The sequence below is a fragment of the Ranitomeya imitator genome, chromosome 6 (genome assembly GCF_032444005.1).
Source record: "Ranitomeya imitator isolate aRanImi1 chromosome 6, aRanImi1.pri, whole genome shotgun sequence".
NCBI lineage: Eukaryota > Metazoa > Chordata > Amphibia > Anura > Dendrobatidae > Ranitomeya > Ranitomeya imitator.
Window position 1 is genome coordinate 30,891,990 of NC_091287.1, and position 27,734 is coordinate 30,919,723.

The following is a 27,734-nucleotide window of genomic DNA, read 5'->3' on the forward strand; positions in this document are numbered from 1 at the left end:
CAGCACATCATACAGGAGGCGTCAGCTGGCGGCGCACTGTGCAGGAGGCGTCTACTGGCGGCGCACTGTACAGGAGGCATCTGCTGGCGGCGCACTGTACAGGAGGCGTCTGCTGGCGGCGCACCGTACAGGAGGCGTCTGCTGGCGGCGCACTGTACAGGAGGCATCTGCGCAGGAGATCTCCGCTGCCAGCTCACCGTGCAGGAGATCTCCGCGGCCAGCTCACCGTGCAGAAGGGGACTGCTGGTGCTGCACCGTGCAGGAGTCGTCTACGGGTGCCGCACCGTGCAAGAGGCACCATGCAGAAATGTCTGTGGCATTAGTGTCTTGGAGCGCTATATATAGGTTATAGGTTTCTTAAGACACAGGTACCATTGGTCCCATCTGCAAAACCTCCCATCCCCACAGCAAAGACACCAGTTGCGATCCCGTTCTGCCCCCATCCTGTACCTGCCCTGTGGACATGGATAATCCAACCGTTACAGCTTAGACCCAACTCTCACCATATCGATAAGACTTTCCTGAATCCTGTTCAGTGTGGTCCGGAGTCGGCTGCTGCTTAGACCAAGTCCAGTGGATTCGTACTGCGGAGGAAAGACAAAATATCAGTAATGTGATCGACCGAGGAGAACAGGACTTCAATACGGTAGAGCAATTCATTTTGGGGGGGTCCTTTAGCTCTCATGAGCTGCAGGTGCATTCACTAGGTACCCTGTTATGATGGCAATCCAGTAACACAGTGTGCCAGTAATCAGAGCACATACAGTGATCTGATAATAACCCAAAAACAATAGAACGAGCTCTGAGACGTGGAATCTCTGTAGACCGCAATACCTGAACCTATCCTAAACACAACTAAAGGCAGCTGTGGATTGCGCCTGACACTACCTATGCAACTCGGCACAGCCTGAGGAGCTGACTAGCCTGAAGATACAAATACAAGCCTGACTTGCCTCAGAGAAATACCCCAAAGGAAAAGGCAGCCCCCCACATATAATGACTGTTAGCAAGAGGAAAAGACAAAACGTAGGGATGAAATAGATTCAGCAAAGTGAGGCCCGATATTCTAGATAGAGCGAGGATAGCAAAGAGAACTTTGCAGTCTACAAAAAACCCTAAAGCAAAAAACCACGCAAAGGGGGCAAAAAGACCCACCGTGCCGAACTAACGGCACGGCGGTACACCCTTTGCGTCTCAGAGCTTCCAGCAAAACGAATTGACAAGCTGGACAGAAAAAATAGCAACAAAAGCAAAGAAGCACTTATCTAAGCAGAGCAGCAGGCCACAGGAAAGATCCAAAGCTCAGATCCAACACTGGAACATTGACAAGGAGCAAGGAAGACAGAATCAGGTGGAGTTAAATAACAAGGCAGCCAACGAGCTCACCAGAACACCTGAGGGAGGAAGCCCAGAAGCTGCAGTACCACTTGTGACCACAGGAGTGAATTCAGCCACAGAATTCACAACAGTACCCCCCCCTTGAGGAGGGGTCACCGAACCCTCACCAGAGCCCCCAGGCCGACCAGGATGAGCCACATGAAAGGCACGAACAAGATCTGGAGCATGGACATCAGAGGCAAAAACCCAGGAATTATCTTCCTGAGCATAACCCTTCCATTTAACCAGATACTGGAGTTTCCGTCTAGAGACACGAGAATCCAAAATTTTCTCCACAATATACTCCAATTCCCCCTCCACCAAAACCGGGGCAGGAGGCTCAACAGATGGAACCATAGGTGCCACGTATCTCCGCAACAACGACCTATGGAATACATTATGTATGGAAAAGGAGTCCGGGAGGGTCAGACGAAAGGACACAGGATTGAGAATCTCAGAAATCCTATACGGACCAATAAAACGAGGTTTAAATTTAGGAGAGGAAACCTTCATAGGAATATGACGAGAAGATAACCAAACCAGATCCCCAACACGAAGTCGGGGACCCACACGGCGTCTGCGATTAGCGAAAAGTTGAGCCTTCTCCTGGGACAAGGTCAAATTGTCCACTACCTGAGTCCAGATCTGCTGCAACCTGTCCACCACAGAATCCACACCAGGACAGTCCGAAGACTCAACCTGTCCTGAAGAGAAACGAGGATGGAACCCAGAATTGCAGAAAAATGGAGAGACCAAGGTAGCCGAGCTGGCCCGATTATTAAGGGCGAACTCAGCCAACGGCAAAAAGGACACCCAATCATCCTGGTCTGCAGAAACAAAACATCTCAGATATGTTTCCAAGGTCTGATTGGTTCGTTCGGTCTGGCCATTAGTCTGAGGATGGAAAGCCGAGGAAAAAGATAGGTCAATGCCCATCCTACCACAAAAGGCTCGCCAGAACCTTGAAACAAACTGGGAACCTCTGTCAGAAACAATATTCTCAGGAATGCCATGCAAACGAACCACATGCTGGAAGAACAAAGGCACCAAATCAGAGGAGGAAGGCAATTTAACCAAGGGCACCAGATGGACCATTTTAGAAAAGCGATCACAGACCACCCAAATGACTGACATCTTTTGAGAAACGGGAAGGTCAGAAATGAAATCCATCGAAATATGTGTCCAAGGCCTCTTCGGGACCGGCAAGGGCAAAAGCAACCCACTGGCACGTGAACAGCAGGGCTTAGCCCTAGCACAAATCCCACAGGACTGCACAAAAGTACGTACATCTTGTGACAGAGATGGCCACCAGAAGGATCTAGCCACTAACTCTCTGGTACCAAAGATTCCAGGATGACCAGCCAACACCGAACAATGAAGTTCAGAGATAACTTTACTAGTCCACCTATCAGGGACGAACAGTTTCTCAACCGGACAACGATCAGGTTTATTAGCCTGAAATTTTTGCAACACTTGCCGCAAATCAGGGGAGATGGCAGACACAATGACTCCTTCCTTGAGGATACTGGCCGGCTCAGATAAACCCGGAGAGTCGGGCACAAAACTCCTAGACAGAGCATCCGCCTTCACATTTTTAGAGCCCGGAAGGTACGAAATCACAAAATCGAAGCGAGCAAAAAATAACGACCAACGGGCCTGTCTAGGATTCAAGCGCTTGACAGACTCGAGATAAGTAAGGTTCTTATGATCAGTCAATACCACCACGCGATGCTTAGCTCCTTCAAGCCAATGACGCCACTCCTCGAATGCCCACTTCATGGCCAGCAACTCTCGGTTGCCCACATCATAATTACGCTCAGCAGCAGAAAACTTCCTGGAAAAGAAAGCACATGGTTTCAACACTGAGCAACCAGAACCTCTCTGTGACAAAACCGCCCCTGCTCCAATCTCAGAAGCATCAACCTCGACCTGGAATGGAAGAGAAACATCTGGTTGACACAACACAGGGGCAGAACAAAAACGACGCTTCAACTCCTGAAAAGCTTCCACGGCAGCAGAAGACCAATTAACCAAATCAGCACCCTTCTTGGTCAAATCGGTCAATGGTTTGGCAATGCTAGAAAAATTACAGATGAAGCGACGATAAAAATTAGCAAAGCCCAGGAACTTTTGCAGACTTTTCAGAGATGTCGGCTGAGTCCAATCCTGGATGGCTTGGACCTTAACCGGATCCATCTCGATAGTAGAAGGGGAAAAGATGAACCCCAAAAATGAAACTTTCTGCACACCGAAGAGACACTTTGATCCCTTCACAAACAAAGAATTAGCACGCAGGACCTGGAAAACCATTCTGACCTGCTTTACATGAGACTCCCAATCATCTGAGAAGATCAAAATGTCATCCAAGTAAACAATCAGGAATTTATCCAGATACTCACGGAAGATGTCATGCATAAAAGACTGAAAAACAGATGGAGCATTGGCAAGTCCGAACGGCATCACTAGATACTCAAAATGACCCTCGGGCGTATTAAATGCAGTTTTCCATTCATCTCCTTGCCTGATTCTCACCAGATTATACGCACCACGAAGATCTATCTTAGTGAACCAACTAGCCCCCTTAATCCGAGCAAACAAGTCAGATAACAATGGCAAGGGATACTGAAATTTAACAGTGATCTTATTAAGAAGGCGGTAATCAATACACGGTCTCAGCGAACCATCCTTCTTGGCTACAAAAAAGAACCCTGCTCCCAGTGGTAATGACGATGGGCGAATATGTCCCTTCTCCAGGGATTCCTTCACATAACTGCGCATAGCGGTGTGTTCAGGCACGGATAAATTAAATAAACGACCTTTAGGGAATTTACTACCAGGAATCAAATTGATAGCACAATCACAATCCCTATGCGGAGGTAGGGCATCGGACTTGGGCTCTTCAAATACATCCTGATAATCAGACAAGAACTCTGGAACCTCAGAAGGGGTGGATGACGAAATAGACAAAAATGGAACATCACCATGTACCCCCTGACAACCCCAGCTGGATACCGACATAGAGTTCCAATCCAATACTGGATTATGGGTTTGTAGCCATGGCAACCCCAACACGACCACATCATGCAGATTATGTAGCACCAGAAAGCGAATAACTTCCTGATGTGCAGGAGCCATGCACATGGTCAGCTGGGCCCAGTACTGAGGTTTATTCTTGGCCAAAGGTGTAGCATCAATTCCTCTCAACGGAATAGGACACCGCAAAGGCTCCAAGAAAAACCCACAACGTTTAGCATAATCCAAATCCATCAGATTCAGGGCAGCGCCTGAATCCACAAACGCCATGACAGAATACGATGACAAAGAGCATATCAAGGTAATGGACAGAAGGAATTTGGACTGTACAGTACCAATGACGGCAGACCTATCGAACCGCCTAGTGCGCTTAGGACAATCAGAAATAGCATGAGTGGAATCACCACAATAGAAACACAGTCTGTTCAGACGTCTGTATTCTTGCCGTTCAACTCTGGTCATAGTCCTATCGCACTGCATAGGCTCAGGTTTAATCTCAGACAATACCGCCAGATGGTGCACAGATTTACGCTCGCGCAAGCGACGACCGATCTGAATGGCCAAGGACATAGACTCATTCAAACCAGAAGTCATAGGAAAACCCACCATGACATCCTTAAGGGCTTCAGAGAGACCCTTTCTGAACAAAGCTGCCAGCGCAGATTCATTCCACAGAGTAAGTACTGACCACTTCCTAAATTTCTGACAATATACTTCTATATCATCCTGACCCTGGCACAAAGCCAGCAAATTTTTCTCAGCCTGATCCACTGAATTCGGCTCATCGTACAGCAATCCGAGCGCCAGGAAAAACGCATCGACACCACTCAATGCAGGGTCTCCTGGCGCAAGAGAAAATGCCCAGTCCTGAGGGTCGCCGCGCAAAAAAGAAATAATAATCAAAACCTGTTGAACTGAATTACCAGAAGAATGAGGTTTCAAGGCCAGAAATAGCTTACAATTATTTTTGAAACTCAGAAACTTAGTTCTATCACCAAAAAACAAATCAGGAATAGGAATTCTTGGTTCTAGCATAGATTTCTGATCAATTGTATCTTGAATCTTTTGTACATTTATAATGAGATTATCCATTGAAGAGCACAGAGCCTGAATATCCATGTCCACACCTGTGTCCTGAAACACCCAAATGTCTAGGGGAAAAAAAAGACTGAACACAGAGCTGAGAAAAAAAAATGATGTCAGAACTTCTTTTTTCCCTCTATTGAGAATCATTAGTGTGGCTCCTTGTACTGTTATGATGGCAATCCAGTAACACAGTATGCCAGCAATCAGAGCACATACAGTGATCTGACAATAACCCAAAAACAATAGAACGAGCTCTGAGACGTGGAATCTCTGTAGACCGCAATACCTGAACCTATCCTAAACACAACTAAAGGCAGCTGTGGATTGCGCCTGACACTACCTATGCAACTCGGCACAGCCTGAGGAGCTGACTAGCCTGAAGATACAAATACAAGCCTGACTTGCCTCAGAGAAATACCCCAAAGGAAAAGGCAGCCCCCCACATATAATGACTGTTAGCAAGAGGAAAAGACAAAACGTAGGGATGAAATAGATTCAGCAAAGTGAGGCCCGATATTCTAGATAGAGCGAGGATAGCAAAGAGAACTTTGCAGTCTACAAAAAACCCTAAAGCAAAAAACCACGCAAAGGGGGCAAAAAGACCCACCGTGCCGAACTAACGGCACGGCAGTACACCCTTTGCGTCTCAGAGCTTCCAGCAAAACGAATAGACAAGCTGGACAGAAAAAATAGCAACAAAAGCAAAGAAGCACTTATCTAAGCAGAGCAGCAGGCCACAGGAAAGATCCAAAGCTCAGATCCAACACTGGAACATTGACAAGGAGCAAGGAAGACAGAATCAGGTGGAGTTAAATAACAAGGCAGCCAACGAGCTCACCAGAACACCTGAGGGAGGAAGCTCAGAAGCTGCAGTACCACTTGTGACCACAGGAGTGAATTCAGCCACAGAATTCACAACAGTACCCCTAACCATGAGCCCCCTCCACCACCTAAATACTACCTTCTAGGGGGCACAGTCCTGATACTCCATGGCCAGTGCCCCTCTGGCTATTACTTCTCAAATAACAGGCTGTTGAAGGACCCCCATCCCGCTAAAACTCTCTTTTCTGGGGAGTTAATGGTGGTCTTTGACACAAGTCATAGATTGGAAGGAGCATGGGTTTGGGTCCCATTCACACTGTAACAAACTACTGATGTATTGTCTTTCCTGCACCTTTAGAATGGAATAGCTGTGGCTGGGAGGTCTCGAGCTCCACTACTTACTGCATCATTTCTCCCGAAAAATGTGTATACGGCGTAAAGGTAGTAATCGAAAAGCTGTGACATGCAGTGGATGACGTCAAAGGCGATGGGCTTCAGTATAGTCATCATCTGCAGGTATTTTCCTGCACAAAAAGAAGAAAAAAAAATTCCTTTGATTAATCATATGTCTTTTCTCCACAAACAGCGCCACCTTACTCTACAGGTTGAATCTGGAATTGCAACTCAGCATCACTCAAAGGAATACCAGACAAGCCCAATGGAGAAGCCATTTTTAATCCTGAGTGACCCCTTTATATTCAGATTACAATATGCAACCAAAGTCTGATGTCGAAGCGTTAGGACTTAGCAATTCTACTGATCCTTAGAGTGCAGAGACGGTAACCCACCTGAAATAACGGCACAAAATTCTGAAATAATTTTTCATTTTCCTTCTAAATGCAAAACTAAGCAACTTTTTAAATGGTCTTCATTAGAGATGGTCGACCACTTTGTTGCTGCAGAGTGACGGTAAGGCCTTTATGTAGCTGAGTGATATGCAAAAATGGATACAAATCCATCAGAGCTCTTGATCCTAGTCCTGATCTCTCCCTCTGCCCTCCTCCCTTTACTCAGTGTTAGAAAAAGCAGTAGGGAAGGGGTCGTAAAGATTTGCAGTGTGGAAAGGGGGAAAAGCATTTACAGTCTCAGGGAGGGCAGACAACGTATGCTGTAAATTAAGAGGAAAGCATGTGAAGAGGAAATAAGTGCAGGATTGCAGCTGTGCTGATATGTGCAGCCTGTATTACTGGGAGAAAAACTCCCTCAAGAGAAAAAAAAAATGGAAGCTTGGATCAGGCAGCGAATTGATAGTGGGGGCAGGGTTATACAGAGCAGTTGACTAGGAGGCACAAGAAACCTAGTCCTGTAGTGATAATCTGCTGATAAAACAATGATTTTATTGAAACAGCTACACACAGCCGAACAAGTGAACCATTGCTGGAATCAGGGTCTCTGCCCCTAAATTAAGATGCTTTCAGATTACATATCAAAAACCTATTGAATGATTTCCTCTCCTGGTGGTTGAAGGCATCCAGAACATTATGTGGTATTATCTAGACCTATGCGGGGGGTCAGTATTAGAAAAATCAAAGTTTTGGGCGCTATAAAAACATATTGAGAAATAAATCAAACCTTTATTTTCATAAAATTGTATAAAAGAAAAAAAAAAAGCTCTTGTAAAAAAGACTATCACCAGGTCAGAAGTGAACAGATTTTGCTCTTCTTTTATTCCTGCTGCTTCCCTGAATATTCATTTTTTTCTTTTCAAGCTGCCATCTGGTTCCAGAGATACGAGTCTATTTACTGCTAATTTTATGGGGTTTTTTTGCTAAAGGGGCGTGGCTCAAAAGATAATTATGCTAAATATCCTAAAGACACGCCCCAGAGGAGCAGGTGAGAAATAAAAAGGCCCGTATTTCTGGAATCATAAGACAGAATGTAAGAAAGAAAAAAAAAAAATATTCAGGGGAGCAGTGGGAATTATATATAAAAAAAGTAAAAACGTAAAAGTAAAAAAGTAAAAAAAAAAAAAAAGTAAAAAAGCAAAAACGGCTGCTTCTGTCCTAGTGGCAAGTCCACTTTAAGAGATTTATGAGAAAGTTCTACAGTACTTATATCCTTACACAGCAAGTGTCAGAGTTATATTAGATTATTCCTGACTGAGGCTCCCGGATATATTTATAGCCGCAGAAAACGAATCGCTGATTATTGCTAATTAGTATCTATATGTGACATCCTTGTAGTCTGCCATCAAGATTAATTTAATCAGCCTAATAGTACTTAAAGCCGTGAAGAAAGAGAAAACAATGTTTGCAAATCTCCTGCGAAGGTTTAATGTAAATCGAATATGGAGAAAAATTTCCATAAAGCGCAGAACGAGAATTAGAAATATTACTAAAAATAACTAATACCAACATAAACGATATATAAAAAGTGGGGAGTTGATAAAAAAAAACAAAAAACATAAAAAAACAACAACTAATTCCGATGCCGGAATGCCCGGAGTCCATCACTTGTCGCCAGTAATAACCGGAACAGGACGGAACACGAATTTCAAATTCAAATTGAAGGTGACGGCGTGCGTCAGATGACGGACACAGGACGTGAACCAATAGGGGGCGGCGCAGGAGAAAATCGACTCCTTACCCACGAGTCGTATTACGTTCAGCGTGGTGTTGGTCAGGATTGGCGCGTTCACCTTGTTCAGGCTGTAGTCCGATCTCTTCCGACTCCTAAGGGTCTCCCTAGAAACACTTCATTAAGACAAGATAAAAAAAAAGCCCTTATAAGACATCAGGACCTGTACAAAGGTTCTCCTGAGACCGAATATCTCCGAAATTGCAGGTCGTTAAAGCGCCACCCCTGCTACCAGTTGAGTGTCGGTACTGCAGCTCTGCACCATTTACTTTAATAGAGCCGAGCAGCAACAACCTGGAAACAAGAGTGGCGCTATTTTTCTAAGAAATGCAGTAATGTTTATCCTTTAAAGGGTTATTCCCAAAAAGGCAAGTTACTCTATAACCACGAGATATGGAAAAACTTGCTGATTTCTGGTGGTCCAATCATTGGGACCTACAGGGATCTTGAGCTCAGGGTTCCAAATTCCAAAACAATACCCATGTGCATCGGCAAAAATGTGATTTTTATTAATAACTCAAAATTTTATTTAAATTTAGCCTTTTGTTTCATAAATAAAAAATAGAAATCTTGTAATTCTCATACTGGGGATTTTTTAGCCTAATTTCCTGTTGTTTCTGGTGTTCCACAAGTACATTAGCTGTAATGAACTGACCCGGACCTTATTGTTTGTATTGACGCATCTAATGAGCGTGTGCAAAAGTGATTGCGAATGAAGGGGAAGGAGGTGAGCTGTGAAATCTACTCTGTAGAGATCCTGTGTTATCAGTTGTGTATTGAGGTGACCTGTCATTCTAATCCCGTCTCTGATGGTAAGGAGCCTGCTGAAAACTCTTCCCAAAAGGATAGGAAGTATAAGACTAAAAATAATCCCATATAAGACTAAAAATTATCCCAAGTGGCCAGTTGAAAAATTGCAATATTACTAATTTAGTTGTTTAATAAGCTAATTGTAATGTGAACATTTAAAAAAAAAAAATAATAATACATGGAACACTGAAACTGGATATAAACAGTAGGTCATTATCCGGCGACACCTTCCCTCTATAACGATATCCTAAGATTTCCTATGAATGGGCGGCTGGTCACACATTATGGGGTGCCGTCACCTTTTTGAAGGAACGTCTCCGGTCTGCTCATCCACATAATCCCTCTTCAGTTCCTCGGGGACGTCGCTGTCACTGTCGTACTCCTGATAAGCGCTTTTCTCCAGCTCGTCGGATTCATACTGTGAAGGAAGAAGGCACGGCTGGTTGTAGCACACGGCTGCGGCGGCGCTCAATTATCCGCAGGGAAAACACAACTGTCTACAACTGCGTCTGAAAAAGACATAAGCGCCCGGTCCACAGTCCTGACACCCGCGAGCATCACTTCTGTAATGTGCCCCCCACGCTGAGCTCTGCAGCAGACCCCAAGACAAATGGATTTATACGATCTGTAGCCAACCAGTGATGAGGAAAGGAAGGAGCACAATAAAAGGACAAGCAGTGCCGGAGTCTCCGCACACGAGAGACGATGTATGATGGTCTCCTGTCCACACAGCACATAGCCTGTGTCACAGCTATGTATTTATATATATAGCGCTCATACTTTCCAGTGCAGGTCACTCCCGGAGCTATCCAGTTATGTCTCTTATCCATCAGCTCAAAACTACTGTAACATCTGTCTCTGCACATCTTTATAGCTCATATATCATTCGCCCATCTCTGTATGTATCTATAGTCTCATAACTTTTATAGCATATACATCCATCTCCCATCCATCATCTATCCATCTCCCATCCATCCATCAATCTCCTATCCATCCATCTCCCATACATCCATCATCCATCAATCTATCCAACATCCATCCATCCAACTCCCATCCATCCGTCATCCATCAATCCATCCAACATCCATCCATCCATCCATCTCCCATCCATCCACCTATCTTCCATCCATCCATCATCCATCCATCCCCATCCATCCATCATCCATCCATCCATCACCCATCCATCATCCATCCACCTATCTTCCATCCATCTCCTATCCACCCATCTCCCATACAGCCATCATCCATCAATCTATTCAACATCCATCCAACATCCATCTCCCATCCATCCGTCATCCATCAATCCATCCAACATTCATCCATCTCCCATCATCACCCATCTCCCCATCCATCGCCCATCCATCCATCACCCATGCATCATCCATCCATCTCCCATCCATCCATCCATCCATCCATCCATCCATCCATCACCCATCCATCCATACATATACCATCCATCCATCAATCCATCCATCATCCATCTCCCATCCATCCGTCATCCATCAATCCATCCAACATCCATCCATCCATCTCCCATCCATCCATCATCCATCCACCTATCTTCCATCATCCATCCCCATCCATCCATCATCCATCCATCCATCACCCATCCATCCATCTCCCATCCATCCACCTATCTTCCATCCATCTCCTATCCACCCATCTCCCATACAGCCATCATCCATCAATCTATTCAACATCCATCCAACATCCATCTCCCATCCATCCGTCATCCATCAATCCATCCAACATTCATCCATCTCCCATCATCACCCATCTCCCCATCCATTGCCCATCCATCCATCACCCATGCATCATCCATCCATCTCCCATCCATCCATCCATCCATCACCCATCCATCCATACATATACCATCCATCCATCTCCCATCCATCAATCCATCCATCATCCATCCATCCATCTCCCATCCATCAATCCATCCAACATCCATCCATCTACCATCCATCCATCTCCCATCCATCCGTCATCTATCCATCTCCCAGCCATCATCCATCTCCAAGCCATCCATACATCCTTCATCCATATTCCATCCAACCATCTCCCAACCATACATCTATCTCCCATCCATCATCCATACATATACCATCCATCTCCCCATCTGCCATCCATCCGCCATCCATCCATATCCCATTTATTAATTCATCCCATCATTCATCCATCCATCCATCCATCCATCTTCCGACACTAACGATCTGTGCAGACATGCAGAGCCAGGGTATCAATTCCAGCAGCGCTGTCAATAAACCTGAGAGGTGTGCACCAAGTTCAATTTAAAGGGCACAATAGTGCACGGAGCACCTGTCCACACCAGGGGGCATCGGAGACCCCTCATTTGAAATAAAAAAAGAGAAACAACACTGCAGGTTTGAGTGCTGGAGGCTAAGTCCCCTACTGCACTGAGTAAGTAGCTTAGATCCCATTTTGAAGGTGTCACATTCCCTTTATCATTCTCGCATGGATAGATAATTACTGAAGATAGAAAGATATTTATGAGATTCTGTGTAACCGGTTTTATGGTGGTAATTTTGAGCTAGTGAAGGGAGATCCCCAGATCTGAGCACCATTGACTAACTTAGGAAAGGAACACAGAGCCATGTGCAGCTCTGGGGCCGGAGTCTCACAGCCATATGCCCACAACACTAAAAAATCATTGAGATTGGCGAGACGCCCAGCAGTGGGGATAGGCCACCCCCTGCCAACCCACACCCCCGAGCTTCCCCAAAATGATCAGTGTATCAGAAGGGAGATCTCACCCCATTTGCAGCCAGAACATCCTCCGTTTCATCATCTTTCAGAACAGGTTGTATCTCAAAAGGATTCCCTCCGCTGGTGTACTGCTCAAACAATGAGACCGCTGCGGAGTCCGCTGAAGAGGCCTGCTTACTGGGAGACATGGACGGAGAGCGAGACTGTCCCAAACACTTAAACTCCTGAGGGTGGAAAAAGAAAAAAAGTTATGCAGGGCTTGCTTCACATAAGCAGAGCTGCACTCACTATTCTGCTGGTGCAGTCACTGTGTACATACATTACATTACTGATCCTGAGTTATATCCTGTATTATACCCCAGAGCTGCACTCACTATTCTGCTGGTGCAGTCACTGTGTACATACATTACATTACTGATCCTGAGTTACATCCTGTATTATACCCCAGAGCTGCACTCACTATTCTGCTGGTGCAGTCACTGTGTACATACATTACATTACTGATCCTGAGTTACATCCTGTATTATACCCCAGAGCTGCACTCACTATTCTGCTGGTGCAGTCACTGTGTACATACATTACATTACTGATCCTGAGTTACATCCTGTATTATACCCCAGAGCTGCACTCACTATTCTGCAGGTGCGGTCACTGTGTACATACATTACATTACTGATCCTGAGTTACATCCTGTATTATACCCCAGAGCTGCACTCACTATTCTGCTGGTGCAGTCACTGTGTACATACATTACTGATCCTGAGTTATATCCTGTATTATACCCCAGAGCTGCACTCACTATTCTGCTGGTGCAGTCACTGTGTACATACATTACTGACCCTGTACTTATCCTGAGTTATATCCTGTATTATACCCCAGAGCTGCACTCACTATTCTGCTGGTGCAGTCACTGTGTACATACATTACATTACTGATCCTGAGTTATATCCTGTATTATACCCCAGAGCTGCACTCACTATTCTGCTGGTGCAGTCACTGTGTACATACATTACATTACTGATCCTGAGTTATATCCTGTATTATACCCCAGAGCTGCACTCACTATTCTGCTGGTGCAGTCACTGTGTACATACATTACTGACCCTGTACTTATCCTGAGTTATATCCTGTATTATACCCCAGAGCTGCACTCACTATTCTGCTGGTGCAGTCACTGTGTACATACATTAATGTAATGTATGTACACAGTGACTGCACCAGCAGAATAGTGAGTGCAGCTCTGGGGTATAATACAGGATATAACTCAGGATCAGTAATGTAATGTATGTACACAGTGACTGCACCGGCAGAATAGTGAGTGCAGCTCTGGAGTATAATACAGGAGGTAACTCAGGATCAGTAATGTAATGTATGTACACAGTGACTGCACCAGCAGAATAGTGAGAGCAGCTCTGGGGTATAATACAGGAGGTAACTCAGGATCAGTAATGTAATGTATGTACACAGTGACTGCACCGGCAGAATAGTGAGAGCAGCTCTGGGGTATAATACAGGAGGTAACTCAGGATCAGTAATATAATGTATGTACACAGTGACTGCACCAGCAGAATAGTGAGTGCAGCTCTGGGGTATAATACAGGAGGTAACTCAGGATCAGTAATGTATGTACACAGTGACTACACCAGCAGAATAGTGAGTGCAGCTCTGGAGTATAATACAGGATGTAACTCAGGATCAGTAATGTAATGTATGTACACAGTGACTGCACCAGCAGAATAGTGAGTGCAGCTCTGGGGTATAATACAGGAGGTAACTCAGGATCAGTAATGTATGTACACAGTGACTACACCAGCAGAATAGTGAGTGCAGCTCTGGAGTATAATACAGGTTTAACTAATTTCTCCTTCAAGTTTCTTGACTGTTTCCAATAACATAAAGCAGAATTGCGAATGAAGCTCTTGATCAAAATTACAGACTGTGACTAAAAGATTAGTATGTAATATGTGTATAAAGGGACAATATTTTATGTGGATAACTTTTGAATATGAGCTTTAAAATGCTGTTTGAAAGACAAATATGATTGTTATAAATCGTATGATGCATCAGTACATCATCAAATGGGCATCTATAGCTCAGTACAATATCTGCCTGGTGAGATCACACTGACTATCCTTTCCCTTTTATAACCCCTTAAATCAGATAATATAAGTGTACAATCAGGTAAGGCTGAAGTGTGTCTTTCCATTCTATTTGTATGGGAGGAGCTGTGCAGTCATCATCATTATCTGTGATAGGTATTTCTGCATCCTCATGCTGAGAACTTCAGTGGTGCCCCGTTCATAGAAGATAAAGCTACCGTAAGTTATTCCCTCAGGGTCACATTTACATAATTGACAAAGTAAACAATTACGGTAATTTTCAAATAGAAAGGAACAACTACCGTAAATAAGGTGACACTCGTGAATTCCATATTGGGGGACGACTGACAAAATAAATTAAAAAAGTAAAATAAAAAAAGCATGGAGTGCTTTCATGTTTATGTGCAGTTTTATAGTCACATCTTAATCTAAACGTTTGTATATCAATTGGGCAATCAAGTTGTATTAATCTCAGGAGGGAAGCAGTGTAATACGCAAAATCAAAGCATGGAAATAGCTTTCTGTACACTCAGGATCTTTCTTCCACATTGGAAAATCTGAGAATAAATAGAAGACTCATTCATCCCACATATGCTGAATATGATAGTATATAACGGTATTATTATTGTGAATAGTACAACGGTATTATTATTACTATTATTATCATTGTGTAACTGCTCCATAATTAATTTCCAATTACAAAGATTTCTTGTATTACAATACCCTGGAAAATTGGAAACCACAGATTATACTTCTGATGATCGCTGCTATGTAGCTGAGCCGATCGCGTTGTGCCTGCTTCTAGCCTCCCATGGAGGCTATTGAAGCATGGCAAAAGTAAAAAAAAGAAATGGTTCAAAAAATATGAAATAAATAAAAAATATATAAAAGTTTAAATCAGCCCCCTTTCGCCCCATTTAAAATTAAAAATAAAATCAAATATATACATATTTGGTATTGCCGCGTTGAGAATCGCCCGATCTATCAATAAAAAAAAAAGGATTAAATTGATCGCTAAACGGCGTAGCGAGAAAAAAAAACTCGAAACGCCAAAATTACGTTTTTTTGGTCGCCGCAACATTCCATTAAAATGCAATAGCGGGCGATCAAAAGAACGTATCTGCACCAAAATGGTATCATTAAAAACGCCAGCTCGGCAAGCAAAAAATAAGCCCTCACCTGACCCCAGATCAAAAAAATGCAGATGCTACGGGTATCGGAAAATGGCGCATTTTTTTTTTCTTTTTTTAGCAAAGTTTGGAATTTTTTTTCACCACTTAGATAAAAAATAACCTAGACATGTTTGGTGTCTATGAACTCGTAATGACCTGGAGAAGCACAATGGCAGGTCAGTTTTAGCCTTTAGTGAACCTAGCAAGAAAGCCAAACAAAAAACAAGTGTGGGATTGCACTTTTTTTGTAATTTCAACGCACTTGGAATTTTTTTCCCATTTTCTAGTACACGACATGCTAAAACCAATGATGTCGTTCAAAAGTACAACTCGTCCCGCAAAAATAAGCCCTCACATGGCCAAATTGACGGAAAAATAAAAAACGTTATGGCTCTCTGAAGGAGTGGAGCGAAAAACGAAGACGGAAAAACGGAAAATCTCAAAGGTCATGAAGGGGTTAATTATGTAAAAACCATATTTTCTGTTTTTTTCTTTTAAGATTCTGTCTCTCACAGTTGAAGTGTACAGACGATAAAAATTACAGACCTCTCCAGTTTTTGTATTGGGAAAAATGGCAGTGTATCAAATACTTATTTTCCCCAGTGTATCTTTACACTAATATACCAAGACTGTCCATAACATATCAGAATATGACACTTCATTAGACAATATAACAACCTTTTTTGGGGGGTATACTTCTTACCGCCCCCAAAAATGAAGAAATATATAAAATGTAAAATTCTTTAATAAAATCTATTAAAACATTAATAAGAATATATATAGGGAATGCCTCTAGAAGAGGACACAAAACACGCCTGACAATAAAACATGAAACAAAACTGTAGATATTCACAGCAAACTCTCCTACATACAGTTGTGTGAAAAAGTGTTTGCTCCTTCCTGATTTCCTATTCTTTTGCATGTTTGTCACATTTAAATGTTTAAGATCACCAAACATATTTAAATATTAGAATTAGACAGCACAAGTAATCACAAAATGCACATCTTTGGAAAGACAAGTTCAAATTCCTAGCACACCCAGGCCTGATTACTACCACACCTGTTCTCAATCAAGAAATCACTTAAATAGGACCTGCCTGACAAAGTGAAGTAGATCAAAAGATCCTCAAAAGCTAGACATCATGCTGTGATCCAAAGAGATTCTGGAACAAATGAGAAACAAAGTGGTAGAGATCTATCAGTCTGGAAAAGGGTATAAAGCCCTTTCTCAAGCTTTGGGACTCCTGCGAACCACAGTGAGAGTCTTTATCCATAAATGGTGAAAGCATGGAACAGTGGTGAATCTTCCCAGGAGTGGATGGCTGCGAAAATTACTCCAGCAACGACTTAGCCAAGAGGTCAGAAAAGACCCCACAACAAAATCCAAAGAACTGCAGGCTTCACTTGCCTCAGCTAAGGTCAGTGTTCATGACTCCACTGTAAGAGACTGGGCAAAAATGGCCTGCAAGGCAGAGTTCCAAAAGAAAAGACACTTCTGAGCAATTTCTGGGCAATAAGAACATAAAGGCTTGTGTCAGTTTTGCCAGAAAACATCTTGATAATTCCCAAAACTTTTGGTAGAATACTATGTGGACTGACGTAGAAGTAACACAGGATTTCAGAAAAGAAACATCATTCGAACAGTAAAATATAGTGGTGATAGTGTGATGATTTGGGGCTGTTTTGCTGCTTCAGGACCTGGAAGACTTGCTGTGGGAAATGGAACCATGAATTCTGCTGTGTCCGGTCTTCTGTTCGTGACCTCAAGATGAAGCACATTTGAGTTGTGGAGGCCAATGACACAAAACACACCTGAGTGTCCACCTTTGAATGGCTAAAGAAATCCAAAATTAAGACTTTGGAGTGGCCTAGTCAAAGTCCTAACCTTAATCCAACGGAGATGCTGTGCCATGACCTTAACAAGGCGGTTCATGCTGGAAACCCTCCAATGTGGAAGAATTACAACAATTCTGCAAAGATGAGCGGCCCAAATTCCTCCAGAGCGTTGTAAAAGACTCATTGCCAGTTGTTGCAAACTCTTGTTTGCAGTTGTTGTTGCTAAGGGCGGCCCAACCAGCTATTAGGTTTAGGGGGCAATCACCTTTTCACACAGGGCCCTGTAGGTTTGGATTTCTTTTTCTCTTATTAACAAACACAATCATTTAAAAACTGCATTTTGTGTTTACTTGTGTAATCTTTGTCTAATATTTCAATTTGTTTGGTGAGCTGAAAGATTGAAGCATCACAAACATGGAAAAGAATAAGAAATCAGAAAGGGGGAAATACTTTTTCACACAACTGTATTAAGAGGCACGTTTGGCCTTGCTTCTTCCACGCCCCAGGAATAAGCGAGGTGAAACGCGCGTCGAGGTGAGGGGACACAGCACCTGAAATCACTGTGCTCTAGCTACAATTGTAACATTAGGTATCTCATGATCTTTATGCATATGTTTGCATTTAAGGGGACACACGGGTTATTTCACTATTGTATTAACCCCTTTTGTTTGATCTAACACTAGTGCCACCTTTAGCTGCCTGAGTTATTTTTCCATTGTATTTTATGCTATGATATTATACTAAGAGTAATAAGTAGGAGAGTTTGCTCTGAGTAATTACACTCTGATTAAAGGGGAACTACAATATTCTGTATTGTATAGACAGTCAGCCTGTTTTTATCTCAGTATTCCTTTATTGGACTGAATTATGCACCATGAACTTAATTTTGCTTTAATGTTTTATTGTCCGGCATGTTTTGTGTCTTCTTCTAGAGGCGTTCTCTATATATACTTTTTTAATCTTTTAATATATTTTTCTACAAAGGATGTCTTGACACTAGTTATTTCTGACAAGGGGGTTGGTTATCCCCGAGTGAGTGTGATCTACAAGTTTAAATCAGTTTATAGAAGCTCAGAGCAGATGTGGAATAAATTTACTGCGTATCCTCTTCTATTCTTGTAATCAGAGGCAGTAGTATGGTAGTTATATTCCTGTACCTAGGGGCAGTATTATAGTAGTTATATTCTTGTACCTAGGAGCAGTATTATAGTAGTTATATTCTTGTACATAGGAGCAGTATTATAGTAGTTATATTCTTGTACATAGGAGCAGTATTATAGTAGTTATATTCTTGTACCTAGGGGCAGTATTATAGTAGTTATATTCTTGTACCTAGGGGCAGTATTATAGTAGTTATATTCTTTTACATAGGAGCAGTATTATAGTAGTTATATTCTTGTACATAGGAGCAGTATTATAGTAGTTATATTCTTGTACATAGGAGCAGTATTATAGTAGTTATATTCCTGTACATAGGAGCAGTATTATAGTAGTTATATTCTTGTACATAGGAGCAGTATTATAGTAGTTATATTCTTGTACATAGGAGCAGTATTATAGTAGTTATATTCTTGTACATAGGGGCAGTATTATAGTAGTTATATTCTTGTACATAGGAGCAGTATTATAGTAGTTATATTCTTGTACATAGGAGCAGTATTATAGTAGTTATATTCTTGTACATAGGAGCAGTATTATAGTAGTTATATTCTTGTACATAGGAGAAGTATTATAGTAGGTATATTCTTGTACATAGGAGCAGTATTATAGTAGGTATATTCTTGTACAAAGGGGCAGTATTATAGTAGGTATATTCTTGTACATAGGAGCAGTATTATTGTAGTTATATTCTTGTACATAGGAGCAGTATTATAGTAGTTATATTCTTGTACATAGGGGGCAGTATTATAGTAGTTATATTCTTGTACATAGGAACAGTATTATAGTAGTTATATTCTTGTACATAGGGGGCAGTATTATAGTAGTTATATTCTTGTACATAGGAGCAGTATTATAGTAGTTATATTCTTGAACATAGGGGGCAGTGTTATAGTAGTTATAGTCCTGTACATAGGGGCAGTATTATAGTAGTTATATTCTTGTACATAGGGGCAATATTATAGTAGTTATATTCTTGTACATAGGAGCAGTATTATAGTAGTTATACTCTTGTACATAGGAGAAGTATTATAGTAGGTATATTCTTGTACATAGGAGCAGTATTATAGTAGTTATATTCTTGTACATAGGAGCAGTATTATAGTAGTTATATTCTTGTACATAGGGGCAGTATTATAGTAGATATATTCTTGTACATAGGAGCAGTATTATAGTAGTTATATTCTTGTACATAGGAGCAGTATTATAGTAGTTATATTCTTGTACATAGGAGCAGTATTATAGTAGTTATATTCTTGTACATAGGAGCAGTATTATAGTAGTTATATTCTTGTACATAGGAGCAGTATTATAGTAGTTATATTCTTGTACATAGGGGCAGTATTATAGTAGATATATTCTTGTACATAGGAGCAGTATTATACTAGTTATATTCTTGTACAAAGGGGCAGTATTATAGTAGTTATATTCTTGTACATAGGAGCAGTATTATAGTAGTTATATTCTTGTACATAGGAGCAGTACTATAGTAGTTATATTCTTGTACATAGGGGCAGTATTATAGTAGATATATTCTTGTACATAGGGGCAGTATTATAGTAGATATATTCTTGTACATAGGGGCAGTATTATACTAGTTATATTCTTGTATATAGGACCAGTATTATAGTAGTTATATTCTTGTACATAGGAGCAGTATTATAGTAGTTATATTCTTGTACATAGGGGCAGTATTATAGTAGTTATATTCTTGTACATAGGAGCAGCATTATAGTAGTTATATTCTTGTACATAGGAGCAGTATTATAGTAGTTATATTCTTGTACATAGGAGCAGTATTATAGTAGTTATATTCTTGTACATAGGAGAAGTATTATAGTAGGTATATTCTTGTACAAAGGGGCAGTATTATAGTAGGTATATTCTTGTACATAGGAGCAGTATTATTGTAGTTATATTCTTGTACATAGGAGCAGTATTATAGTAGTTATATTCTTGTACATAGGGGGCAGTATTATAGTAGTTATATTCTTGTACATAGGAACAGTATTATAGTAGTTATATTCTTGTACATAGGGGGCAGTATTATAGTAGTTATATTCTTGTACATAGGAGCAGTATTATAGTAGTTATATTCTTGTACATAGGGGGCAGTGTTATAGTAGTTATAGTCCTGTACATAGGGGCAGTATTATAGTAGTTATATTCTTGTACATAGGGGCAATATTATAGTAGTTATATTCCTGTACATAGGGGCAGTATTATAGTAGTTATATTCTTGTACATAGGAGCAGCATTATAGTAGTTATATTCTTGTACATAGAGAGCAGTATTATAGTAGTTATATTCTTGTACATAGGAGGCAGTATTATAGTAGTTATATTCTTGTACATAGAGAGCAGTATTATAGTAGTTATATTCTTGTACATAGGAGCAGCATTATAGTAGTTATATTCTTGTACATAGAGAGCAGTATTATAGTAGTTATATTCTTGTACATAGGAGCAGTATTATAATAGTTATATTCTTGTACATAGAGAGCAGTATTATAGTAGTTATATTCTTGTACATAGGAGCAGTATTATATTAGTTATATTCTTGTACATAGGAGCAGTATTATAGTAGTTATATTCTTGCACATAGGGGCAGTATTATAGTAGTTATATTCTTGTACATAGAGAGCAGTATTATAGTAGTTATATTCTTATACATAGGAGCAGTATTATAGTAGTTATATTCTTGTACATAGGGGCAGTATTATAGTAGTTATATTCTTGTACATAGGGGCAGTATTATAGTAGTTATATTCTTGTATATTGGAGCAGTATTATAGTAGTTATATTCTTGTACATAGGAGCAGTATTATAGTAGTTATATTCTTGTACATAGGGGCAGTATTATAGTAGTTATATTCTTGTACATAGGGGCAGTATTATAGTAGTTATATTCTTATACATAGGAGCAGTATTATAGTAGTTATATTCTTGTACACATGGCAGTATTATAGTAGTTTTACAATCAGTTTTTTTCCTTTCATTTCCATAACAATTATGTGACAATTAACATAACAATTTATGGTCATTATGTGAGTTACATGATTTGCAGTGACTGGCTCAATGATGCTTATTTTAATATGACGATCTTGCTTTGCAGCAAGTGTGAGGGTGACAGAGAAATTGCCATCATCATCACCAGAGTTCCTCATTCTAATTTCTTTTACTTGTTAAATCGGAGAGACATGTAAAATATGATGTAGAAATCATTACTGCATCCGTCACTGTGTCAAAAGCCCAACTCGGTCATTAATGATTAATATTCTATAAAAACAAAGAAACAGACTGCTGGAAGGGAGTAAGAAGACGAGGAGTCGGGATCTTGTTCTGCGTCATCCTGACAGGTAATGTGTCTTCTAGAATAATTAACTCTGTCTTAACGCTTTAGCAATTAACCACCCGCCCAACAGAAGATCATGGACTGCGATGTGCAGGAGATTGGGGGCAGAGCTGTTCTGGGAAAGACATGTTAAATGAACGGCCGCTGTAGCTCCGCAGGTAAAACAAAGTCAGACTTTTCTTTTCTAACTCTCGAGCATAATATACGAGCACTCCCAGATGCTCGGGTAACACCCATGCGTGCTCAGATAAGACATATTTTGGGCGCGTTCGTTCATCACTAGTGTCTGGTTTCTTGGACAAGAAACAAAGCGCTTGCAAGCTCTTTGCTGTAGAGCTTGTAAGTGCTGCTCTGAAGCTGATCAGATTTCATCATCTGGCCAGCTACCGTTCCCCTGTACTCCTAAACCGCCTCTGCTTGCAATGTACACAGCTCGTACAATGCTGCTTGTCCTAACCGTAAATCATTCAGGAGCGCACAGCTCCACCTGGAAAGCAGGAGTCCAGGAGGCAGGGAGCGGCGTGCTCCTGAAGGACAATCATGAGAACAGCCCTTTAATATACTATTCCCGAATTAGAGTGCCATGTAAAAGTTTACCTGTTTCTTTTTAAATTTAAAAAATGACAAAAAATAAAAATTAAATAAATAAATATACATATATATATATACATATATATACAGTGCCTACAAGTAGTATTCAACCCCCTGCAGATTTAGCAGGTTTACACATTTGGAATTAACTTGGCATTGTGACATTTGGACTGTAGATCAGCCTGGAAGTGTGAAATGCACTGCAGCAAAAAAGAATGTTATTTCTTTGTTTATTTTTTTTTTAAATTGTGAAAAGTCTTTTCAGAGGGTCATTTATTATTCAACCCCTCAACCCACCAGAATTCTGTTTGGTTCCCCTAAAGTATTAAGAAGTAGTTCAGGCACAAAGAACAATGAGCTTCACATGTTTGGATTAATTATCTCTTTTTCCAGCCTTTTCTGACTATTTAAGACCCTCCCCAAACTTGTGAACAGCACTCATACATGGTCAACATGGGAAAGACAAAGGAGCATTCCAAGGCCATCAGAGACAAGATCGTGGAGGGTCACAAGGCTGGCAAGGGGTACAAAACCCTTTCCAAGGAGTTGGGCCTACCTGTCTCCACTGTTGGGAGCATCATCCGGAAGTGGAAGGCTTATGGAACTACTGTTAGCCTTCCACGGCCTTGACAGCCTTTGAAAGTTTCCTCCCGTGCCAAGGCCAGGCTTGTCCGAAGACTCAAGGCTAACCCAAGGACAACAAGGAAGGAGCTCCGGGAAGATCTCATGGCAGTGGGGACATTGGTTTCAGTCAATACCATAAGTAACGTACTCCACCGCAATGGTCTCCGTTCCAGACGAGCCCGTAAGGTACCTTTACTTTCAAAGCGTCATGTCAAGGCTCGTCTACAGTTTGCTCATGATCACTTGGAGGACTCTGAGACTGACTGGTTCAAGGTTCTCTGGTCTGATCAGACCAAGATCGAGATCTTTGGTGCCAACCACACACGTGACGTTTGGAGACTGGATGGCACTGCATACGACCCCAAGAATACCATCCCTACAGTCAAGCATGGTGGTGGCAGCATCATGCTGTGGGGCTGTTTCTCAGCCAAGGGGCCTGGCCATCTGGTCCGCATCCATGGGAAGATGGATAGCACGGCCTACCTGGAGATTTTGGCCAAGAACCTCCGCTCCTCCATCAAGGATCTTAAGATGGGTCGTCATTTCATCTTCCAACAAGACAACGACCCAAAGCACACAGCCAAGAAAACCAAGGCCTGGTTCAAGAGGCAAAAAATCAAGGTGTTGCAGTGGCCTAGTCAGTCTCCTGACCTTAACCCAATTGAAAACTTGTGGAAGGAGCTCAAGATTAAAGTCCACATGAGACACCCAAAGAACCTAGATAACTTGGAGAAGATCTGCATGGAGGAGTGGGCCAAGATAACTCCAGAGACCTGTGCCGGCCTGATCAGGTCTTATAAAAGACGATTATTAGCTGTAATTGCATACAAAGGTTATTCCACAAAATATTAAACCTAGGGGTTGAATAATAATTGACCCACACTTTTATGTTTAAAATTTATAAAAATTTAACTGAGCAACAAAACTTTTTGGTTTGTAAGATTTATGCATCTGTTAATAAATCCTGCTCTTGTTTGAAGTTTGAAGGCTCTAACTTATTTGCATCTTATTAAACCTGCTAAATCTGCAGGGGGTTGAATACTACTTGTAGGCACTGTATATATATATATATATATATATATATATATATATATATATATATATATATATATATATATATATATATATATATATTTATATATTTATTTTTATATATATAACTTATACAAGCCACTGTAACCTTCTACACACGTGGCGGAGTCTCCGCCTGTGTCACATGCGTTGGTGTATCAAAATTATAACTAAACAGACAGGCGATTCTAGTCAATCACTATAGAGACACATGGGTCTGCATGGGAGCTGTAAACCTAAAACGTTAGGTGATCTTTTATTTTTTCATACATAGCATTGCTCATTGTACTGGAGCAATAAAACAAGTTTACAAAAGTATACCTACCCTTTTATTTATTAGAAGTGTCAATATTTTTTTTTAATATAGAAGACATGGGACTCAGACTTAAGCACTCACGTGTAACTGCAATATGCTAAAGCTCGACTTGACCGGGCAAAGTTCCCAGGTTTCATTTTCGAGGAACATTCGGAGTTCTTCAAGACGCGTTCTTTATAAAAAAAAAATAAAATAAATAAAATTAATTAAATGAAAATCAATTTAAAAAAGACATAGTAAAATACACAAAACGTTAGAGAAGTTTATAAGGAATAGAGATGAAAGTCTCAGAACATGAATTAATTATTGTTACTATGGATGTGGCTCGGAAAGCAGAATGGGAGATTCGGAGGACGCGGCGAGAATTAAACTCGGCAGAGATTTTACATTCAGCGAGCGAAATTCATTAACCTTTCCAAGGCGGGCACCCGGGACGCTTTCTGTGCCCCCTCCTCCTGCGCGGACACTTTTAGGCTACAATAACCCAAAATGACTGCTGGAATAGAAAAGAAGGGGGAAATACGAAGCCCGTGCCCCTTATCACCGCGATAAATCCCAAGAGGATAATTGCGGACTTAGCCGCATAATGACACTCATTAACACTGTTTCTATGGGTCATACACAGAGTGAAAAGCGGTGGTGCCAAAAAAAACCCCCTAAAATCAATAATCCGAGCCTTCCAAAAACCACTGCTTCATTAGAAACGGCCAATTACCTCTAATCAGGAGGGAAATAAACGATTTGTAATGTATTTAATGAGAAACAGTCTAAAGAGATTGTCCAGGATTGGTATAAAAATAAATTCTTTCCGGAAACAGCGCCACACTGGATCTACAGGCTGCGTCTGGTATTGCAGACTCTTATTTTAATAGGGGTGTGCTGTAATTCCAGACCAGACCAAGAGGGGTGCTGTGGTGGAGACAAACAAGAGTAGAACCTTTATTACTACTCTAGAAAATCCCTTTAAGACACGGAGGATACCCAGAGGCTCAACGATCCTCTTCATATACTGTAGGTGGTCAACACAGAAAAGGGCTCCTGTGCAGGAACAGTATATTGGAGGTAGCAGTCGCCCCCTTACCTCTTGGGCCCCCAATGATGTGTCCACTCCTGGGGCAATGTACGCACCCCAGCTGATAGATTTGCCCAAATCTGTACAAACCAGTGAGCAAATATTTTACAAATTCTCTGGTATTGTAGATTAAGCCCATTCATGTAATTGGGTAGAGATGCAGTGTAAAGCATGGGGGACAAACCAATTATTTTTTTTTCCCCCATGGAAAGAGATATTATAGACTGGTTTTTGCACTTCGCATCATTTGGTCACCGATTTGCCCATATTGGGGTGATGCGCCGTCATTATGTAGCCTCACTGTACTTTCTAGTTATAATGTTACAATTTAAAACCGTACGTGCAGAAATGTCAGCCCAACCAGCCTCGGCTGCTATCAATGAGGTTATTAATGGTTGCCTAAGGAAGGTTCTGCTGCTGAGTACAGTTGGGCAAATAATCAAGATCCTCTGCTGGCAGCTCCTATGTAATCACCGACCAATGATGTGCCTGATGGGAGACAAGTCCGGAGACGCTGCAGCCATGGGAGCAGGTTTAGGGCTACTCAAAGTAGCACCAGTGACAGGCAGCCCGGGGTTGTCGGCTTTGTTTTGAACATTTTGTGTCCATTTTTCATCATTTGAATATCATTATCATGTCTATCCATGACTTTTTCTTCTTGGTGTTGCAATTTCAATGTTAAAATTTTATACAAAATTAGGAAAATTAAAACATTTTTCTCAGTCATTTAAAAATTCTGGACGTTTAGATGAAGGAGAACAAAGTCAGTTCGAAATGGGTTCTCTACTGTCTCAAGAATTTCACAGCTTTGTGAGACTTCCTGATTCTCAACTGGAAGATACACAGCAGGAGAACCTCTTTACTTCATACTGAGTGTACAGTAGTATATATATATATATATATATATATATATATATATATATATATATATATATATATATATGTATGTATGTATATATATATATATATATATATATGTATATATATATGTATGTATATATATATATATATATATATATATATATATATATATATATATATATATACACACACACACACACTAAATGGTGGCCCGATTTGAACGCATCGGGTATTTTAGAATATGTATAGTAGTATATAGCACAGACCACGCAGTATATAACACAACCATGTACTATATTGCCCAGCCACGTAGTATATAGCACAGCCCAAGTAGTACATAGCACAGCCCACGTAGTATATAGCACAGAGACAAAGTATATAACACAAGCCACGCAGTATATAACACAGCCCATGCAGTATATAACACAGCCATGTAGTATACAGCACAGCCTACGCAGTATATAACACAGCCTACACAGTATATAACACAGCCTACGCAGTATATAACACAGCCTACGCAGTATATAACACAGCCTACGCAGTATATAACACAGACAACGCAATCAGCGACGTGGGATTTCCGTTACAGACAGACGGAAGTACCCATTAGACAATTATATATATATATATATATATATATATATATACAGCAACATAAAACAGATCGATGTATATTTTGGACGAGGATAGAAGCAGAAGTACGGGTAAATCCTACAGTCTTCACTCGGTGGCTTGGCTACTGTTAGCTCAGTACAGAATGTAGTAAGAGACTCAGATTGACCCTTTACAAGCAGCTATGTCCTTCTACTAGCTGCTTAACCCTCTAGAGAGAGCTATGTTCTGGTCCTGCAGATGTATCCTTTAGAAACATCAAAACTTTGACCAGTGGACTGGATATATTAAAAAATAACTAACAACCATTCTCAGTGCAGTCAGTCATGTCAAAGTTTCAACAGAAACTGGTCCGCCGTGGCTATAGCAGTAAGGTAACATGTGCAGCACTTCATCAAATGTTTTATGATGACGAGCTATGCAAAGTCATTTGACCACTGAAGGAAATTTTAGGTTGCAGTGGTTTGGTGCGATGGTGACATCAAAGCCTCCTGTCTTTGGGCAAACCACGGGGAGTCTGTGCTAGATCCAGGTGG

The 27,734-nt window shown here is 41.1% G+C and overlaps 1 protein-coding gene across 1 annotated transcript in view; it reads right to left on the reverse strand.

The window, feature by feature from the left end:
• VPS50 (VPS50 subunit of EARP/GARPII complex) overlaps window positions 1-27,734 on the reverse strand; it is a 195,118-nt gene that overhangs the window by 19,972 nt on the left and 147,412 nt on the right. Inside the window, exons 17-22 of the mRNA XM_069729396.1 lie at window positions 24,735-24,825; window positions 12,480-12,656; window positions 10,005-10,123; window positions 8,905-9,011; window positions 6,721-6,842; window positions 504-584 (exon numbers count right to left, since the gene is read on the reverse strand). Coding sequence (XP_069585497.1) covers window positions 504-584; window positions 6,721-6,842; window positions 8,905-9,011; window positions 10,005-10,123; window positions 12,480-12,656; window positions 24,735-24,825 — 697 coding nt within the window. The remainder of the gene's footprint in view (window positions 1-503; window positions 585-6,720; window positions 6,843-8,904; window positions 9,012-10,004; window positions 10,124-12,479; window positions 12,657-24,734; window positions 24,826-27,734) is intronic.